Source organism: Anneissia japonica, unplaced genomic scaffold, assembly GCF_011630105.1.
Source record: "Anneissia japonica isolate Jap-2015-1 unplaced genomic scaffold, ASM1163010v1 scaffold288008_len1385354_cov213, whole genome shotgun sequence".
NCBI lineage: Eukaryota > Metazoa > Echinodermata > Crinoidea > Comatulida > Comatulidae > Anneissia > Anneissia japonica.
The window spans coordinates 323,283-344,821 of NW_022720123.1; the positions used below are offsets into that span (position 1 = coordinate 323,283).

The following is a 21,539-nucleotide window of genomic DNA, read 5'->3' on the forward strand; positions in this document are numbered from 1 at the left end:
TCTGCATGGGTGAAATTATAGAACATAAATGTTCATAATATTTCACACCGACACACATACAAACAGCTGCTAATCCGTTTTCGCTGGATAAATTACGCAATTTTTCAGGAAGCCCTTTTCAAGTGTTAATAATCTACCGTTTAAGAAAATGTTAACTTTTGGTTTCTGAAAGAAATGGAGGTTGGGTGCAAATCAAATTCAGTTTAAAGCGGCTGTTTGGATGGCTGATGACACAATGAATATGCTCATGCATGTTAAGCTGGATTTTAATGCTTGTTAAATATCAATATTCTAAAACCTCTGTCCTATGATTGGTTGCAGATACCTTTATTTGCTTTTCATGTATTACCCTTTTTCTGTTTTGGTAAAATATTAACAAGAATGTTTTTGTATGGAGCTGTGAGCAACTTGTAAATGAAGAATGGTGTGATGCCAATGCTCACTGGGTCTCGTCAAATATATCGTGACATACGGCCACTAACTGTTAGAATATATACTTTACAACACGGACAAGTTTGACTGTCACTTTAACATCATTCACCTCGATCCATTTCTTTCAAAAATTAATCGATTCTATGGTCTCTGGTGCGATATTTGAAATAACAGAATTTAATGCTAGAGTAACATTAATAAATTGAGCTGCGGACATCCTATTCAGAAAGAAAATTCTGACTGCCTACGATGGATATACACCTCTCCTGTCACAACGTTCTTTCCGTTAATAGTAATAATTTACTGTCTGATTGTTAAAAAAAACAAGGTAAATGGAATGATATTTGAATCAGATATGCAACTCAGATGAATTAGGCGCCTGAAAGATAATGTAAAATTTCACACTGATGATTTTGTATAATTAAATTCTAAATGAGAATTTGTGTTTGATCTCACCGGTTCTACATATTCATCTCAGAGTTTTAATATCTCTGCAGCAATAACTACTACATCAATAATAATTGCTGTTACTTGCACCTGAATAGCTAATTACCATATATGCAAATTTTGAAAGGGTCAGTCTGTCAGCTGCTTATTCAAAAAAAGGTCATTAGTGAATGTCATTGCTTACATTATCCCATACCAACTGTCTTGGAGTCAATATCACATTGTTGCTGTGGTAATACATCACTGTAGTAAATATAAAATATCTGGAAGGAAAGTCATGATGGCATTCCAACAACTAATTTGTCCCAGAATCCATTAAACATATTTGAAGCTACATAACTCGCATTAAATAAAGTACTATGTTTTAGTATCAAAATTACTAGACCAATAATGACGATGACTTCAAGAGAAAGAAATATAGGTAGGTATTTAGTGGATGTATTTTATTGGTTGACAAATTGGTGACAATTTAAGAATCCAGGTGCAAGTGTTTGGTGACATATTGATGAAGCAGACAACTGATGATACTCTGTAGTTCAGCTATGATTAACTGAAGTCTAGCATAAAGTTTAATATCTGCTGAAATAAATATACAACAAAAAATATGTTATGCTGATGATTCACAGAATTCCCAATGAAATATGGCATAATTTATGAGATATGTAATAATAAATGATTTCTTCCTTTCCTTAAGAAACTATAGCTGACACTTTGACAAATCATTTGGTGCCCGATATTCTCTATGACAGACTTGAGTTACAATGCGGAGTTTGGGATGAGCATTCATTGTTGATGAAATCCTAGGATTATCTCATTAGCATGGATTGGTGACTGAGCAACAATAAACTAAATGCAGCTAATTATTACGAAAATGAAATATTTTATAACTTGATCTGCTTATTTAACCTCCATTAGAAGATTGTTTTTAGGTTCTCATTTCATATCTCACTCAAATACCAAGACAAAATAATACATTTAAATTTAATAACTATGAATTCTGTAAGATTTAAGTATATTTATCAATTTTTATGTTTTGTTCAAGCACTTTTATACACATTTTATATACATTATACATACATTACTGTTATATACACCACATGGTATATTTTAGTAAAGTACACTCCAATTAAATTAACTTATCATTTTCTTGACTCCACTATTGTTTTTCTCAGGTTGAGACATGGGACTACATCTGATGTTTTTCTCTCAACCCCATGAGAAAAGTAAGTACTACACAGCACTGTTACCTCTTGATGATTAGCTCATATGGCAAAGCTGGGATAGTGGGTGGGGAGAGGTTCTTCAAAGATTGCTGAGTCAATTTCTGTAGAGGTTCATATTTGGTTGGGTATATATTAGTATCTGACAAAACCTGAACTTTGTATGCCATAGTGATTCAGACTATGGAAATAACAGAAAAACATGAATAAAAAAAAATAACAGAAAAACATGAATAAAAAAAAAAGTGAAATCAATAAGAGAGGTGAAAACAAAAAATCAACAACCTCGTGAGAATATAATATTATGGTAAATATTTGACTTAGATTGAAGTTGAATTCTGATATATTCATTTCTATCCAAAAGACAACAACAATCAATATCATGATTTATCCTTTTTCCCTCCCCAAGGGCAATTTTTGAGAAACTCATAGTACAGTTGAAAAAGGAAATAGGGAGAAATTTTTAAATATCAGTGACTATAACATACAGTATAGTTTGCAAAGACAGGCCAAACCAGTCACTCGTCGCAACAATCGATTTTTAGTTATTAATACAGGGTTAAAATGAGAGCAATAAAATGGTAAAAGAATCATTTAACTCAGACATTTTATTGTGAAGTTACAGGAGTTTAAACATACAGCTGTTTAAAGAACAATATTTGAGAAATCAGCCTTCAAAGTTTACAATTTCAGGCATTTCTTAGGCAGAAACCATAAACAAATTGTTAAAAATTGTTGTTTTAACATTGAAAATGAGGAAAATAGCAACATACCATGATGTATGGATATATAAAGTTGAGTTTAGTGCAATAAAATAGATTTGACATTCTAGCATGTTTTGGCTATCTCCAAAACAGGTATTGCGACTAGTGACTGGTTTGGTTTGTCTTTGCCACAAATAATTAATTATTGATTAAATGTTGCTTTATTAGTTTTTATAAAACAAAATTAATTACGGTCACAATGTTATCTCGGCTCATATCCAATCTCCAGTTTCCCAGGTCAGTCATAAACATGTGATCAGAATTGACCAATCAGACTTGAATAAAGTCAAACAAGTTCTCTTTTTCGCTCAAATGTCCCATAAGAATGCCATTTTGATCATTTGCAGTTAAGTTGATGGAAAAAGCACGACTTAACTAGCACAATATGTAGGTTAGTTCACATAATAACAAATCTATTTTGCAAGTGATGAAAATAAATTACATTGAGCTGGCAGAAACTCTGCATCTCAACCACGATATCTAATAGTAAAAGTGCAATCAACATTCAAGAAGCTCTCTCAATTATTTAAATTCAATTTTCAAAAATTTCAGTAACAATATCTGTAAATGAAGGATATCAATCACTGGTGATTATCCAATGCTCTATCCACATTATCAAGTTATATGTAACACATTTATGTGATTTGTCCATATATGGACAAGATGATATCAGATCACGACAAGATGTAATACTGTATGTCCATGTGTAAATCACAGGTATTTCATACTTAAAACTGGTTTAACAGATGCTTAAAGAGAAAGACTTTCCGAATTTCAGCAATAACATCCAAAGACAGAAAACATTCTCTCATAGTCGTAGCTGCACTTTTAAGAATTTGAAAGCAAAGTGCATAAAGATTTGAAGTCGTGCCTAAAGATGTAAATTATTAAAATTTGATTTTACAAATTTATCAAGGATAAGGGCACGCTTTTAAATGATTAATGGACAGAATCGTCAATTTACAACGATTCACTTTAACTCTAAGTATGCTATGTAGTTTCTTTTGAATTATTAAAACTAAAATTTTACAGGTCCTACAATACAGCGGATATTACAGCTTGACTTGTATGTGTATTGCCATGTTCACTGAATCTAACCTCTAAAAAAGTCAATAAATTTGTCACCCTGCTAAATTCACTTAATGCTGTTTAACACATTTGTACAAAAATTATTCATACTTCTATAGTATAACATCATAGCAACAACATTTTGTATATGAGAATTCTCCAGGGATATATGATAATAAAATGAAACACTTGTAAAGCAAGGTGTGACTAAAGTGACAGGAGTTTAGCAAAGCCAACTTGAGAAAATGAAAATAGGGTGAAATGCATTTGAAAGGGGAGGTAAAATGATAATTTTTACAAAGTAAATCTTTGTAATATTGGAAATAACAACTTCAAGAGGACCGTAGAGAAAAAAAAAAAGATGAATACTTGGCATCATAATGCTGACATCGATACAGACCAAAAAACTGAAGATTCTGACACACCAGTCTTCAATACCAACATTAAGAGAAAACATTTCACTGTGATCTAAACATTTTCGGTTACATGAAATTGCATAATGCGTACCATTTCAAAGACGTGTATTAACTGTAACACATTCTTAATATACCTGGCTACAAATTAATAAATTCTTCTTCATGTGAATTAGATCTATCTCCGAATTCTAATGCCGATCGCCTGCTAGCCTTAGGCTTCGGATTCCAGTCCCCACAAAAGATAATAAACATAAGTATCTCTTGCAACTGCTAGAAACAGTTAACATTATGATCTATATTGTGTTAACTTGCATGAACTTGGTGTAGCAAATAAATTTGAAAAAGATGTAAATTAAAAGAAAGTTCAAAGAAATATTATGTAAATACATTATAAGATTTTGTGGAGGAATTTGTTCAAAAAAAATTTTTATGAAATAAAGTGGGGTCATAAATAAAAATGAATTCTCAAATGTATTTTACATAATTTTACAATGTATGAAGTGTTGTTGGCGCAATGCCAAATTCTGTAAATCAGTGACTTCTAATCAAAAATATGTAAGTCAACGTAATCATACTAACCAAGTATATTTTGAAAACATATTTGAATACAACTTACAAAAAAAAATCATAATAATCTTTCAAATAATGACAAAAAGCCTGATTATGCAAAGTTTAAGGTACAAAGCACTCCCTACTGTATATACAGTAACTGTTATTTAATTTCACTGATAGAAAATTAGACCAATCTTCAGCTGATAGTGGTGGTTTTTAACTGTTTAAATTAATTCAAATCAATTCAAAATATAACCGAGAAAACAAAAGCAATTTTTTGCTGTAATAATATATTACCGTATAATATGAATATATTAAATCTTCTTTTGTATTATGCAATTATCTGCTTTTATAATTTTCATTTTAAATGCAATGCTACACAATACTCAATACGATATTTATTAGTATGCGAGTCTTGCGGAAGGTTAATAAAGTTTAAGAGAAACTTGACTTCCAGGTAATGAAAATGCAAGTGTGCATCAACCGCGTATCTCATGTTGATAAAACAGCAGGAACTGGGAATTAAGACAGCCGGCACATAGTCAGGAAATAATGAGAGTAGAGTTCCCTTCAAATCTTATTTTAGTCTTTCAGTTATTCTTACGGAAATCTTATCCACTTGACCTACTAATGCTTGTTGTTAGGAGGTATCTTCTTTAAAAACCTGGTGCTGCTAGAAATGTGTACCATACTTGTTATGTGATATAAAAATAACAACTGATGAACTGTCAATAATAGATACAGTAAATATATACAACACCAATAATAAGTACCTCAAGGTTACTACACTGGAAACAACTTTGCACAGATTGGGTTAATTTTGAAGAAATGGTAACTTTACTTTGGTGAAATTATAATTCAATTCAAACTAGGAATAAAATACACCTTAGATTTTACCAGACAGTTACTATATAGCACCTCCCTGATATTACTGAGAAAGTAGTTAAATGAAGGAGAGTAATTATGTTGTGCACATACAGCATTGTAGGGTCAGGCTTTTACCTTGGATAAAGTCATTTAAAAAGTTCAGCAATGCTCAATAAGACTTACTGAATTGTACTGGACCATCCTGTTTGGAGAAACTAGCTTGAATCTCTTTCTACGTGACTTGGGTAATTTGATTAAAAAAGAATGTTACCTACACTGTTTAAAAGTGGTTTGTTTTTGTAAAAAAAAATAGTTTTGATCAAAAAGTCAAATCCAAATAGGAATTAAGTCCTCAGAAATAATAACATTTTTAGGTTTTTTTCAGTAATCAATTAAGCTTTTATCATATGAAATGGAAACAGAACAAAAATATGGTCAAGCAATGAAATACAAAAACCTTAACTAATCTTGGCCCCAATAACCTTCAGGAGCAACATTCAAGAATGATTACTCCACAGTGTAATGGCCATCTTAGCACGTTTTGGAAATGCACATTTCTGAGAGCTTGTCAGACCTGGACACATTAATGCATTAGGCATTCTCTTTATTCTTTTATCGCATAAACTTTTGACGGTTAATCTACATATGAATATTCAAAAATAGATATTTAAACTATGTTTCTTATGAATAAAAAATTCCATTCAACATAAACGACATTATAAGCCAATTATATGGAACACATTCATGAAGCAATTATCATGAAAGTATTTAATGCTACTTATGTTAACTTTTTATTAGAAATTGGATCCAAGTATAGGTACTTGGTTCAGATATACACACCTGGTCCTCTTGTTGAACTTGGCAGTGAAGGATGTCGCCCGAGGAGGGGAAACGAGATATGAGTGCAAAGTAAAACTTGATTGGAAATGCTGTTGGAATGATTGGAGCAATTAGAGATATGGGCAGCTAGACTTGCTTGGAATCTCAGGAACGACTCAAAAATTTATTGGAACTAATTGGAAACTTACAACGGCACTTTAAAAATTTCACATTAGACATGTACCAACATTATTTTAAAAAGATATAACAGACTGAAAAAAGAGAAGAGGAATTTAATAAACAAGTAGTAGGTCTTCATTGGGGAGTGTTACTTCAGTGCAAGTTTTGAGTTGTGAGTTGGAAAATGCGAGTTGTGAGTTGGAGAATTTGAGTTTTGAGCTTACAACTCACAGAAAATAAACCTTCTTGGGTGTTAGATCCAATGGCTCGTCAGGGTAATAATTAATGCGAACTGCATAAAGCTAAGGGGCCTTGACATTATTATATCCATTAAACAAGGCTGATGTATTATGATTACAATATCATAAGTTTCATTATTGCAACAACCAATGCCAGTCTACTATGTGCTGCCAATCAAAATGAAATTCTGTCAAATCAAGTCTTGGTAACATCATCACTGCCATTATACCTCAATCAAACTTTGATCGCATTCAGCAGTTTCTCTGGTATTGCTACTTCTTCAGCAATCCCAGATATCACATATCATGTACCAGCAACCGTTTCCATAAATATTATTTCCTCGCGTTCATGTCTTACCATAATCCTGATATGCCATACTCTCTCTGGAAATTTTTAGTTATGCAGCCTCATAGGTCCATTAGTAGTATTTGTTGGAATTTTAATATGCAAACATAAATCTCTGTATCCAATTAGTCGCTATATGCATGTGCACTGTTTGGACTTAAGTACATTTTAAAGAATATACACGATTCGTTGATACAACTAATAAATATCGGATTAAGGGCAGGAATAAAAGTATTTAGGTACACTTCACCTTACTTGATAAAGTAGGATGTCAACTTTAATTAACCTTAGCTGGGATAATGACTGCTATTTCATTGTGAATTTGTCAAGGTTTCTGTAGATCTGTGACAGATAATGTGAAATAGACATCTTACAAACAACATTTCTCTTATGACGATATCTTTATATTATTCACAACAGCGACAGTTTCTCTACTAATTTTATAGGAAGAACTTCAAAAATAGAAAATTTTCTGCTTTTTCACTGTTATGTACATTTGGAAAAAAATTATGTTATGAATGATGATCTTTAAAGCCAATGAAATTCCCTTATATAAGTAAATTATACTACTAATGAACAGGTGGCTTAGAGAAAATCTTTTATTGAGAACATCCATCAAAATGACATAATATATATATATCTCTGGTTTGTTTTCCTATCAGAAATATTGATATAATGAAATTATAGCGTGCAATTGGTAATCCTTAAAAAAACAAACATGACGTGAAATGGTTTCGAAAATTACCCTCAGTGGAATGGATCAAAATAACAAAATATTTAGCCAGGACACTTGGGATTGGCACGAGCGATAAACAATGTGATGACAGATCATTTATAAAAGTACTTTAATTGATGATGAATCGGTTAATAAACTAATTGATCTAACAAAATGTTGTGTTTGGAAACAATCCAACAAAAACGTAAACAGCATGCTTAATTCTTATGCAAGGTTTCATCACTACAAAATCCAGTAACTTCAAACAGCTTTAAACCTGAATATAAAAATCATAAATTGAAAAATAATTGTGGAAAATTGGTTCATAGAAAGTTTATTAATAAACAAAGCTTATCAGTGACAAAAGGCAGGAAGTTGTAGTAACACTGCAGTTATCTTCAGATTTATAGCCCATTCAAGAAGTCTCCAGATGTAAGGATGAAGACAAAAATCTAATAAATCATACTCTTCAAAATAGATAGGCCAAGATCTAATCATCTCCACTGAAGACCTTGGCCACTGCCATTTAGTTGTAGGTTTGGGTGCTATAAATTTTAAAGCATCTAAGTAATATCAGATTAAATATGACAATGAGTGGTGAATATAAAAAGAAGAGTTTGGCATGGTCAAAAAAAAAAAAAAACTTTTAAAAAGTTTAGCAATACTCATGAATCATAAAAAAAGATTCTGAAAAATTATAGATTTCTTAACATTTTTGCTCTCTAATGAAAAGGTACTGAGCTAAAAAAAAATACACAGTGCTCTATGATTAAATATGATGACTTCCAAACATGTCTGGGACAAATATTAACACTGGCCAACTACTAAACTTAACATCTCCCTTATGGCCCTAGGATTAAGAACATTTTTCTCCAAGGTCGTAATGTTTATTACATTATGTAAAGTAGTACTTTTCCATTCAAGGCCTATGATCATGAAATAAACAGTCCACATACAAGTTGGCCTAGGATCAGACTGAATACAGTAACCTGTAGACAGATATGGACAGCTACAGCAAGTACCATATCATGTTTATGGGTCAACCACGCCATGTCATAATATGCCAGCAATACAGCATACAAGTTTACAGTAAATCACTGAACTTCATATTGTTTGACAATAAATAGTATGGGTAAAGATTAGAGGAATTTAAAATCACTCTAGCGACCTACTGGGGTTGTATAAAGGCCATTCATCAAGGACATAGTGTTGGCCTAGGCATCATTTATAGCACCTGTAGGACTTGATAACCATGTTCTATAATTGATTATAAGTTATGAAAATTAATTATACAGAATAAGATCGCATTTAAAAACATTTTGGGAGAGGAATTGTGTGCACTGCCTTGTTACTATTCTGAAGTAATAATTGACCCATGTTGTAATCTATTACAGTAACGTATTCTGTACCATAATTCAACAAAGTAAATTCAATCACAATTTTGAAGCTAGTTGTCATGGAGATCACTCAACTCATTTATGGTAGTCATCCATCTTATTTTATAATAGTGTATATGAATATTTATTATTATATATTTATTATTTACTATATATATTTAAACATTCAACCCCATTATTAATAAGAGTTGAAATAGGTAAAAGTATAATTCTCTTAAAATCATTAAAGTCACCAAACAAGGAAGACAAAAGAAATAGTTATAGTCATCTACACAAAGTTATATTTGTGTTACAGAATTTATCATTGCAGCCAATTTCTGATTTATATTCATGTTATTTTCCCTGCTGCCAGAAATGCTTTTACGAAATGACAACTGTGCAGAAGCATCTATTTTTATATTCTTTGTTTAGACAATTAGTGCGAAAGCAGACATTACAATAAAGTTACAAGAGAACAAATTCCAGCATCATCTAACATGGATTTGCGAATAAAGCCTCCATCTCTTCCAACTAATAACATTCTGTATTTTATGGGAACCCCAGGAATACATGTTTAAGACCTTAAGTAGGACTATAGAATTCCCTTGAAAATAAAATTATTGTTGTAACATAATTGCCCCACCGATGACATTAAATAACGAAGTAATGGATCTCGTAAACAAAAAATGACAATTTTTTTCATTCTTTTCCTTTAATGTAATGGTTGAAAGTAATTTTACGGACATTAACAGCACCGAGGCGGTCAAGGATGGTAATATGTGGAGATTACACATGTGGAGTCAACATGTAATTTTTTCCAACGCTCTGATGCTTTTTAAGTAGATGGCTTATTTTTGTTTGATTACCGTGCACGCCATTACCAAGAAAACTTCTAGACGCAATATCATAACAACTGGCGTCAACAATTTTTTGCTTATTTTTGTACAAATTCTTATAATTCTTTTCAAAACGAGCGGCCGTGCATTAGAACAGCACACATTAGTATTTCACAGAAAATGCAAATGTCTGTAGAATTTGAAATTCATCATTTATGAATCAAACATTTGAGTGTTATAAAATGTGCCTATTAATTGACAACAGACAGTTATGTAAAAGCTGATTTATGTGGGATGTAAGAAGACACAAAATTCATTAAATTGCCAATATATAATAAAATGGAAATATGTATAGTTTTACTTTACATTTCCATATTTTTGAAAGTATAATAACATAATATGCTGAGAAGATAAAGCAGACCTTTCTGTGAAGAAAAGGTTAAGAACTGCCATCATATTGCATTGTAAAGTCTGGCCAAAAGCTGACTTTTTCCATCTTTACTATTTAGGCCGGATCTAAATGGTATGCTTCAGACCAGGCCCACACGTTGTGGCTTAAGAATTATTAGATGCGAAGCAGTCTCAATTCATCTAAAGAAAACAAACAACACCTTTATATACTTAGTTCAATTTAATTGATCAGATAATTAGATTGGATCTGGCAGAACACCATACAAATTACAGTACGAGTCTCGATACTTTACATGTTCCTAAGTATCCTTGTAAGAGCAAGCAGGATATTGTATCTACCAGAGAACTTCAACTACTGCATAATAATTACATATTATAACACATTTGGTGAAGGGATTCCAATAATTGAGAAATCTTATGTTCACAATATAAATACAAGCTAGTGGTGTAGTAGTAGTAGTAGTAGTAGTAATAGTAGTACTCCAAGTAATGTATCTTACTGACTTAAGGAGAGGGGAAGTATAAAATATCATTAAATGGATTAGAACATATTTTAATGACTTCAAGTCCTCAATTGGCACTCGCGTCCCTTCAGCAAATACATCTTGTATTTGTCACTTGATTTAAAAGAAAGTAATGTAAGGCAATGAATGAGAATACATATAGTGTAAACCAAACATTCCTCTGTAGACTTCTTCATTAGAAGAATTGTTACTTAAATACCGCAATTGTCTGTAGAATCAGGAAAGTTTTTAGTCTCAAAGTTTTCCATGCATGTAACAAGTACCAGTATCTTTACTTGTTTGAGGGCTCAATTTTCACATTCAGTGGAAAGTAAAGGTAGAAGAGCTACTAGTCAATTACAACGTTTTAAGCTTCCTGGATTTGTCAGGGCTTCTTTTTTTCTTACCAGACAGGAGATTATCAAAACATTGTTTTCATGGCTTAATAAATATTTTAAGAGAGGAATACTGCAATGAAAGTTCTATGCCTAGTTTGGTTACTAACAGCCTTCCTTCTCACAAATGTGGCTGATCAAGCCAGCGACTGCCCTAGCCAGCGACTGCCCTAGCCAGCGACTGCCCTAGCCAGCGACTGCCCTAGCCAGCGACTGCCCTAGCCAGCGACTGCCCTAGCCAGCGACTGCCCTAGCCAGCGACTGCCCTTGCCCTAGCCAGCGACTGCCCTAGCCAGCGACTGCCCTAGCCAGCGACTGCCCTAGCCAGCGACTGCCCTAGCCAGCGACTGCCCTAGCCAGCGACTGCCCTAGCCAGCGACTGCCCTAGCCAGCGACTGCCCTAGCCAGCGACTGCCCTAGCCAGCGACTGCCCTAGCCAGCGACTGCCCTAGCCAGCGACTGCCCTAGCCAGCGACTGCCCTAGCCAGCGACTGCCCTAGCCAGCGACTGCCCTAGCCAGCGACTGCCCTAGCCAGCGACTGCCCTAGCCAGCGACTGCCCTAGCCAGCGACTGCCCTAGCCAGCGACTGCCCTAGCCAGCGACTGCCCTAGCCAGCGACTGCCCTAGCCAGCGACTGCCCTAGCCAGCGACTGCCCTAGCCAGCGACTGCCCTAGCCAGCGACTGCCCTAGCCAGCGACTGCCCTAGCCAGCGACTGCCATCCCCCTGATAGCAAGCAGGATCTAATTAATTTTCTATTTCTGGAAATAGACTACAGTATCAGCTGAGTATCTTAAAGGAATGTACTTTTTTTTTTAATGACTCATTCGATGAAATGTTCCCACCATGCATTGCAGGTGATGCATCACTCCAGGTGAACAGTTGGGCTTGGAATCGATGATGGCATTTATGATGGCAAAACCCAATCAAAAGGTCATAGTCATTTTAGGTAGGAGGTATGTAGGTTCCAATGTCCCAGTGCTATAGGGAGTCAAAGGTCACCATGCATCATACTGGCTTATTTGTAAACCACCCTATAATCACCTGTTCAATGAATAAATCATTTCAAGTTTGCACAGGTCTTTTTTTTATGAAAAGAAAATCATTATCACATGGAGACATGACAAATCTACTGACTTTTCCTGGCATAAATAAATATTAATATTGCATAAAGTCTGACAAGTAAAATGTAACCTACCCAGTAAGTTGCAATACATTTTTCCCAGGGATAAATCAGCTTGAAACATAATATTGATATATTATTACATCTATTTTTACCATTTTTGTATATATTATTTTGTGTTTAATGTGAACAGTCCAAGGCAAAAACAACCTTGTTGATCTGGGTCTCCGTGGAAAAAAAAAGTTGAACATAAAAGAGAAAGATTATTGTATGGTGCCAATAATGCTACTGTAATTAAAGCCTGTCTAAAACAAAACAGCTGGTGGACTCTTTAAATTATGATAATAATTTGAAAATTTCTTGAAATGTAGAAATAGAAACATTAACTTACATGCTACATCTAATGTGGCATTGTTGCTTCTTGCTGAGCCAAGATAGTTGGTTGCCTCGCAGTAATATACCCCAGAGTCGTGGTTATTCGTTACTTTCAAGAAGAAAAGATCACCGTCTTGACCTGTGCCGTCAAATTGCTCCCCATCCTTGTACCACTGAAGAACCAGAAATTAAGTAAACATAAATGCCAAATATTCGAAATAGAGGGGGCCCAGGTCACGTGTTTTCCAGGCGGGGCTGAGGTAGGAAATTTTATGATTATGACACCTCTAGATGGCTGGAAATGGCACTCTAAAACCTAAACATTTGATTATAATTTTCAATTTTTCTCAATTATTCATATTTTTCTAAAAAGTTTGTGGGGGGAGGGGGAGGGGTGCCTGGGCCAACTTCCCTAAAACCAACACTGACTAACGACAGAAGAATCAAAACCATGTTTTTTATAGCTTCAAGCTAACCAATAGATTTTCTATTACTCTGGGAGTCATAGTTTGGAATATTCAAGCTGCAGCGATCATTACTCCAGGAATTCTTGGAGAATATTTGAATGAGCCCAACTCCAGATACATATTTTGAATGTAGTTGTACTTTAATATCATCATCACCATCATCATCATCATGATCATCAATATAAGCACACCATCATCATTACCATCATAGTCATCATTATTACAATCATCATTATCAATATCAGTGTTTAATGAATTTAAATAAAAACTTCCAAGCCTGGTTCACAGATTGTAACGTGAGGAATCTCATGAAATCAAATTGGCTAATATGAGAGCACTGAGCTTTAACATACCCGTATTGTTGCTGCAGGTTGTGCGTCAGCTCTACATCGAAAAGAAGCTGGGTTATCCCGTACAGCAATCTCGGATCGTGGATGCTCTGTTATAGTTGGGGCGTAATCATCTTTTTTCTTGCCCACAACTGAAAAAAATAAGAGAGATATATGATTTAGTTAATATATTAATTTGCCTACAACTAAAAAATAATGGAGAATAGGTTACTGTAATTAATATTACATAAACTTTTATGGAATTTCTATAAGAAACAATTCATTCTAAAGATAATATTGTAAAGTTTATCAAGACTGCTCAACTGAAAAATATGTTCCCTCTAGGCAACCAACAAGTAACAAAATATAATAATAGAACAGATTTATTTTAATTTACTGGTACTATTATATCATATTTTTGCTCCTGTTTTTAAAAATATTAAACACAAGTACAATGTGTACACACAATATGTGTCTTTTATATGCCGTCATCTATCTTCATGTTGATAATCCCACTACAGCTGATCCTCCCTATACTGGGAGATTATCAATATGACAAGCAGATAGCCAGAGGCTACACACTATACAGGTATGGGAGACATACGTCTTCCTCATTTTGACAAATTGAAAACCTAATTCCTTTCTAATTTCAATCACGCCACTAATAAAGCCAGGAAGTGGAACGCTTCAGCATACAATCTCTAAATTAACTTGTAATATGATGGATATAACCACAATACCAGAGAAAATTTCGTACTTGAGAAGTAATGTTATTTGCATAATGAACATCCAAATTACATTTAGATACAAATAGCATTATCTGAATGCAATACCGCAAACACATTGATACCGGTGATAGTCGAAGATGGAGTGAATTACAAATACATAAGTTTGATGTTGGGTTAATCAACCCACAGATGCACGTCATATGAAGATGTAATTGGATTAGATTGATTATAAATCGATTTACATCGGATGCTTGTCTTCCAATGTATTTTAGCAAGGAACACATTCCAAATTTATATTATAAATTTTAAGTAATATGCATTTCATTCAAATTTATTGCGGAATTTCCCCCGCTTACTGTGTAATTACATCAATTTGCACTGTTTTTTCGCATGAGAATTCTTGACGATTCTATTTGATAGTGCAAATCATATCACTATGGCAACAACGGTTAGAAAAACATGATTATTGACCAATCTTAAGATTGGCTTATCAGTGTAATCCCCATAAATACCGACCTCATTTATCAAAATTTAAGTAGGCCAATTATGCATACATTGTGTATGATACTGACATTAATATAATATTTGTATACTGTATAAATTCATTTTTATCTCTTTCTATTTTATGGATTTGATTGTAATAAAATAAATACAGGGCACTGCGGGCCTTGGCCTACAAACATGAATGACCGTTATTGTCAATATATACTCGGTAGGCAGCTTTTCATCATATGTACATCTTTATAACTTTATAGTTTTGTTAATGTTTTAATTCTTTAAACTTGTGTTAACAAATAACGAAATTTAAAAAAATGTATGTTCTGTGGCAAATGTCAACATATTTTTTTTTGTTTTAATATTAATAGTTTGTTTTCAAATTGTGCTACTGGTTATTTTTCCTTAAACTGGTAATTAGTAGGCCTTCAATTGCCATTAGTACCTTCATGGTGAATTGATAATATTTATCAATTATTATCAAATATCATATTACTATTCTTATTAATCAATAAATTAAGAACTAAGTGCTTAAAGTCATATAGGCAACAATAATGTGATGTCATCATGACCATATTTGGGCATGTCACATGTTTTTGTTAAATAAAATTTGATAGTGTGAACAGGGCTTTAGTCTTGCACAGTGACTTTAAATGACCTATGGAGAATACACCAGCCATGGCGCTTGTAATCAATCGCTAAGCAAACTGTCTATATTCATTCCATTTCTGTTCGACAAGAGTAACTTTGACAAGTTTGAACTTATCTTAAAATTCCCTCAGGTTTTCATGTTTTAACAGAGAGCTTAGAACGAAATGTAAGAATATTATTACTATGTTATTAATTACTATTACTATTTGCTACTGTTAACCTAGATGTGTGTATATACACATACTGTATATAATTTGGTTAAATGCTGACCATTTATTATTGATGACTTTTAACTTCTTGGTTTTTCCCATTGTTAACTTGTATGTACTTTACATGAATACTAATGTTAAAAATGATATCTAATCAAATTTGAAGGGATGAAGTATAATTTAACTGCTGATGAAGCAGTAAAAGTAACAAGACAGCTGTGTGGGTGAACACAGAATGGAGGTTAAGGGTATTGTGTATCATACATATTTATCGATTGGTTTAAAACATATGTAAATTAGAGGGATGGAGGTATGGACCAATGAAACTAGTTAACCTATTACACTATGTAAATAAAGGAAACTTGAATGTTTGAAACTAATGATACATTGCTACATATTTTTTTTAATAGTATTTTTTAAATTTTATCTATATTTTTTGTTGTGAATAATGCAGTTGGCTAGGATAAGACAGACTATTAATTATAATTCATGAAATAAAAATATTGAAGAAGCAAAAAACTTGATAAAATCCTAATACTGTAAGGTACCATACAGACATTCTGCTACGCTACAAAACAAATTTGTATGTATTCAGATTCATATTGTATTGGTAAATAAAAAACAATTCAATCAATCAATCAATCAATCAACAAATTAATATCAATCAATTTGTAATACCAAAATCAAGTGGCATTAAAACAAATTTTTGAATAAGCCTACAACTGATGTATCTACAGAGTTCAACAAGTAACTTGATAAGTGCGACATTCGGTTTTCTCACAACTTCTCTCGAAGCTTGCAACAGCTTAAAAGTTGTAGCAAGCAAAACCTGCTCTGGGTGGTCAAACTTTGCTTGGCTTAGCTGATATTAATGCTGACAACTTACTTTATTCTCTTTGGTAAGATTTGTCAATACATTAATCTGGTCTTAGTGAAGACAAGCCAAAAATCAGCGAAATGCACATTCTAGGGTATTACTTTATTAGGAGAATTACGTGTTAAGGATAAGTAAATCATTCTCGGCATAAATCAATCCATCATATGATAATATCCTTACAGGTACTGGATAAATTTTAAGCGGAAGACTTGACCGGTTTTTTTTCTTTGTGGTGCTCATAGAAAACGTATGTGTAAATTCTGTTAAGGCCTACTCAGACAGCGTAGTACAACGCAGCCGACGCGATTTCTTGTCGCGTCGGGTCTGTGTGAGTTGGTGAGATGGTGTGCGTCGGGGGCAGCCGCGTCGTAGAATATTAAACATGTTTAATATTTCTCACGACGGCTTAAGACTGTCCCCGACGATAAATCGGGTCGGGCTGCGTCGGCCGAGCTGTCTGAGTTGGCCTTTAGATATTCTCCAATTCAATCTTTCTGGGTTGTAATGTAGTTTTCTCTTTCTTTCTTTATTGCAGGTCACATACATAATAAGTGCGATTTATAGCAGTATTCAAAATTAATTACCTTTATTTGCTACAAAAAATAGGCCTATATTATTAGAATTAAACTATTAACTGAACTATTCATACAATACTATCATCATAATAATTGTGAAAAATAACATCAAAATTCAAAAATTCTTTTCTTTTCTAGAAATAAATTTGTATTACAATAGGCCTATATTATTTAATATCATATTGTTAAAGTTAAACTGAATGAGTGTGTCCCTGCCCAGTTATTAATTTTTTGCACTTGTATATTCTGTTGACAGTATGTATCAGTACTATATTGTAGCTTTGATTTTTGGCAAATAACGAATAAGAATAATTTGTCAAGCACATATCAGAACTCAATGTCGTCTAGTACAGTAATTATAGTATCATTATATTTATGCTCAATTAGTTATGTTATTGCCACGACTTTCGGAAAAACCTCGACAAATGTACTACATCAGTCTGCTATCTATTGCAATTTGCACGGAGATGATTTGCGCGACTCGAAAGCTAAAATCGTCGCGTATAGGACAATGATCTATCTCTTCACCAGGTGTTCATCCATCTACCTTTCCGTTACTCGGTGACATCACCATTATACCTGAGCATACAAGCTTTTACCGTCCAACGTGATTAGTATTACTCTTCAAATCGGATAAATTTGGAAATATAATCCGGCAGTAGAAGGCAATGTTTGTAAAATGAATATAAAGTAAATTAGCTTGATTGCAGGATTGTCGTCTACCCGCGAATAAATTATCTTGGGATGTACAAACATCTTAATCACATTTTGAGGAGATTGAAAAACATAATATTGTGATGGTGACAAAGTGACTGTGTTGCTTTGTGTATTAACATTAACGCTACTTATCGAGTGTTCTGTAATGCCATCCACATATGAGTATGTATTGAATGACATCACTGTTGTATTGGTGAAAATATATCATTAGTCGATTTCCTGACACTATACACGTAACCTAAAGAAATTTTAAATGGTCACAATAATAATAATTATTGATTTATAATAAGAGTATTAACAATAACATAATGTAAAAGACTAAATATATGTTTTGTATTAATAAACAAGTAAATCCTTTTCAAAAGAAATCAATAGTAATTTAGTCACAGTAATGAAAGTAAAGAAAACTTTCAATATTTCCCAAAAATATAAATTGCAAAGTTTGAAATAATAATGGTATCATCAATCATATTTTGAATTTATAAAAGTGATTAAAAAAATTGTAATAGAAACGCTAAAACATTTACAACTACACATTAAACTGCATCATTCTAAAAATGATAAATGGCAGAACTAACGTTATGATGCGAGAAATACATTCTGTATTTCATCTGCTAATCTGGCATACTACAGTACTAGTAGTACACAGATGGCTTGGTCACAATTAACTTATTAGGGCTTTGCCATACCCTTATGCCTCCTGGAGAACAAATACCATAAGAAAAGCTTGAAATTCCAATGACAAAGGAACTTACAATGTAGGCCTAATTGCTGACATTGTAAATTATATGTTTCGCGTATTCGTATATGACCTGCTTTTTGATTCTCTCATTCAGATTTTCAACCCCAGAAACAGCTAAACATTTTTTGAGTTTAACGAACCCAAGTGTTAAAAAAAAATATTAAAGGGAAAAATCTTCTTTGATATTGCTTCATGTCTAGGTAATCCTTAATTGTTTGTAATAAACGAAGTCTCAAGCTGGACGTGGTCATAAGGATTCATTCAAAATATCGGACAGCTAACTATCACATAGGTAATTTATGTTGCTCGCAAGATAACCCATCAATATTAATTTAGTTCACTTAACAAACAAAGAAGTAAATCCATGCAGTGCAATAATTAACGTATACAAAAGGATATTGGAATGATGAGACTGCAATATGATTGCCTCGATTAACAATTACGTTTAGAAATACAATCTCTTCAGATATCTTTTGGTTTTTATACCAACATTTTTGGAATGAATCTAAAAGGATCACCAGCATGTACAACCTGCATCAAATACCTCACAGATTTTTACAGGTGCATGAATGTAGTCTGCAGCAAAGGGAGACGATTCCTTCGGCAAATATAATGAACCAATCAAGAAACAGCGGCTGGGGTCCAAAGTAATATTGCAGTGGATAATACTATTACCCATAATTAAAGGGGACACTAAGTCGATGTTTGCTGAGTTAGTTACTATTACTGTGTAGTTCATTAAGATCCTAATTAACATCAGGGCATAAGTGCTGGGAGACTAATTGGCGTGTTTCCTAATGATGGGCGGCTGCTGGATATAGATGGAGCAGATGTTAATACTGAAGTCTTTAACAATTCTGGTCTGGACTTTTTATTTCTGTTTATGTATTAAAATAATTATGTCTCTTGTGTTTCATAACTAATTATCTGAGTCTTCCATTCTAAAACATAAATATTATCAATTAAACTCCACCAATGTTACTACTACCATTAGTTAAAATATAATAATTAATATGATATTTGTGTCATCACCATCACTAAAATAATGGGATGAAGTCTGATAGGGTTTAATATATGGTCAATGGTCGTATATTTATATAGCGCCTTCCACAGAAAACTGTCTCAAGGCGTTTTTGAAACCACAAGAAACAAAGATTCTCTTATACACATCTAGATGTGTATAAGAGACAACCATTATCACAAATAACTATTTACCATAGGTATGAAAATGAAATTATAGTACAATACAACTCAAAAGTTTACACCAGACAGGAATACTAAACAAACATAAAGACTTAAGCTATATAATTGATTTTTATTATGCGACTTTAATTTACATCTTTTATTATATCCGTTATCGTTAATAGCCTTTACAAGAAATCTGGCCAGGCAGGATAGTAGACGCCGAAACAAAACTTCTTAATTCCTAATCATCTTTACCGCTGTCATTTTTATTCACCGTTTTCACGATTTCCTTCTTGTTGCCGTGTAAACAGTCATTCATGCTGCTGTTGCTTCCGGCTTGCTCACATCTGCCAATCCATAAATCCAATAATTGTCTCAAGGACCTTTTTTTCTCAACTTTAATATGAATATATTCATAATTGAATTTGGCTCACTTGACCATTAATATATTCATCAATCTAAATTCGCCCACATACAGAGCTAAAATACATCAAATGTAAATAACTTTACCCTCTATAAACACTGTGTAGATTTCTAGTTAGTGATGTAGATCCCTTGATATTTATGCTATCATCAATCATTTTTTAAAACAGAAAAATATATAATTTACAATGCATTTGGTTGCCTTTCTACATTAATTATCACAATTTTTATTTTTACCACATCTAGACTTTGTATGACTAAAGTCTAGTCAATGGTATAAAGCTAACTTTCCTGGTTGCAGACTTAGTAGCATGCCTTTGGTCTATTGGATCATACTCAATAAGCTGACAACATTAATTTGGTATTGCATAATCAGCAGATTAATTAGTAGATCGTTATCATTTGGACTATATATCGTCCAATTAATGACTCGCAATTACCATAATATCGAACGCAGGAAATTGGGTCTCTGGTTTGGAAGTAAGTATTACTGTGGCTCAATACACAGAAGAGATGTCCACGTAAGCTACAAACATGCAATGTAAGATGCACTATCAAATATGATAATGAATGGTATACTTATATGAGTATATCTCCTATCAACGCTCATCAACATTAATGCATTCAGTTGATCCTACAAGAAACCCAAAGCATCATGGGTAGTTTCCATACATCGCCATGTGAATATGTATAAATTACAACCAGGATTTACGCAAAATTACAGGAAAATGAATACATCCTTGGAGAAAAAAATGATCGCCTTATATGGTCATAGGTATTATTATCATCATTGAAATTATTAATGAAGAGCAAGATAAATTGAGTAATTGAATCTTTACCTACATAGATGGGAATTTTATGCATCAAATTCAAATATGATTTCACTACATTTAGATATCATGGTTTATACACACTCTAGGCTACTGCAAATTCATATTTGCATACTTCTACAATTTTGTTTCAGTTGGGTGTTATGGAATTACCTCAAAGCCCAAGGAAATACGGGAATGGGAAAACTAGGCCTAGAATCTATGCTGACTATCTTGTCAATCAAGGT

At 33.2% G+C, this 21,539-nt stretch overlaps 1 protein-coding gene across 1 annotated transcript in view; it reads right to left on the minus strand.

Annotated features, from left to right (window-relative positions):
* LOC117111196 (roundabout homolog 1-like) overlaps positions 1 to 21,539 on the minus strand; it is a 69,487-nt gene that overhangs the window by 38,918 nt on the left and 9,030 nt on the right. Inside the window, exons 2-3 of the mRNA XM_033254082.1 lie at positions 13,905 to 14,032; positions 13,101 to 13,257 (exon numbers count right to left, since the gene is read on the minus strand). Coding sequence (XP_033109973.1) covers positions 13,101 to 13,257; positions 13,905 to 14,032 — 285 coding nt within the window. The remainder of the gene's footprint in view (positions 1 to 13,100; positions 13,258 to 13,904; positions 14,033 to 21,539) is intronic.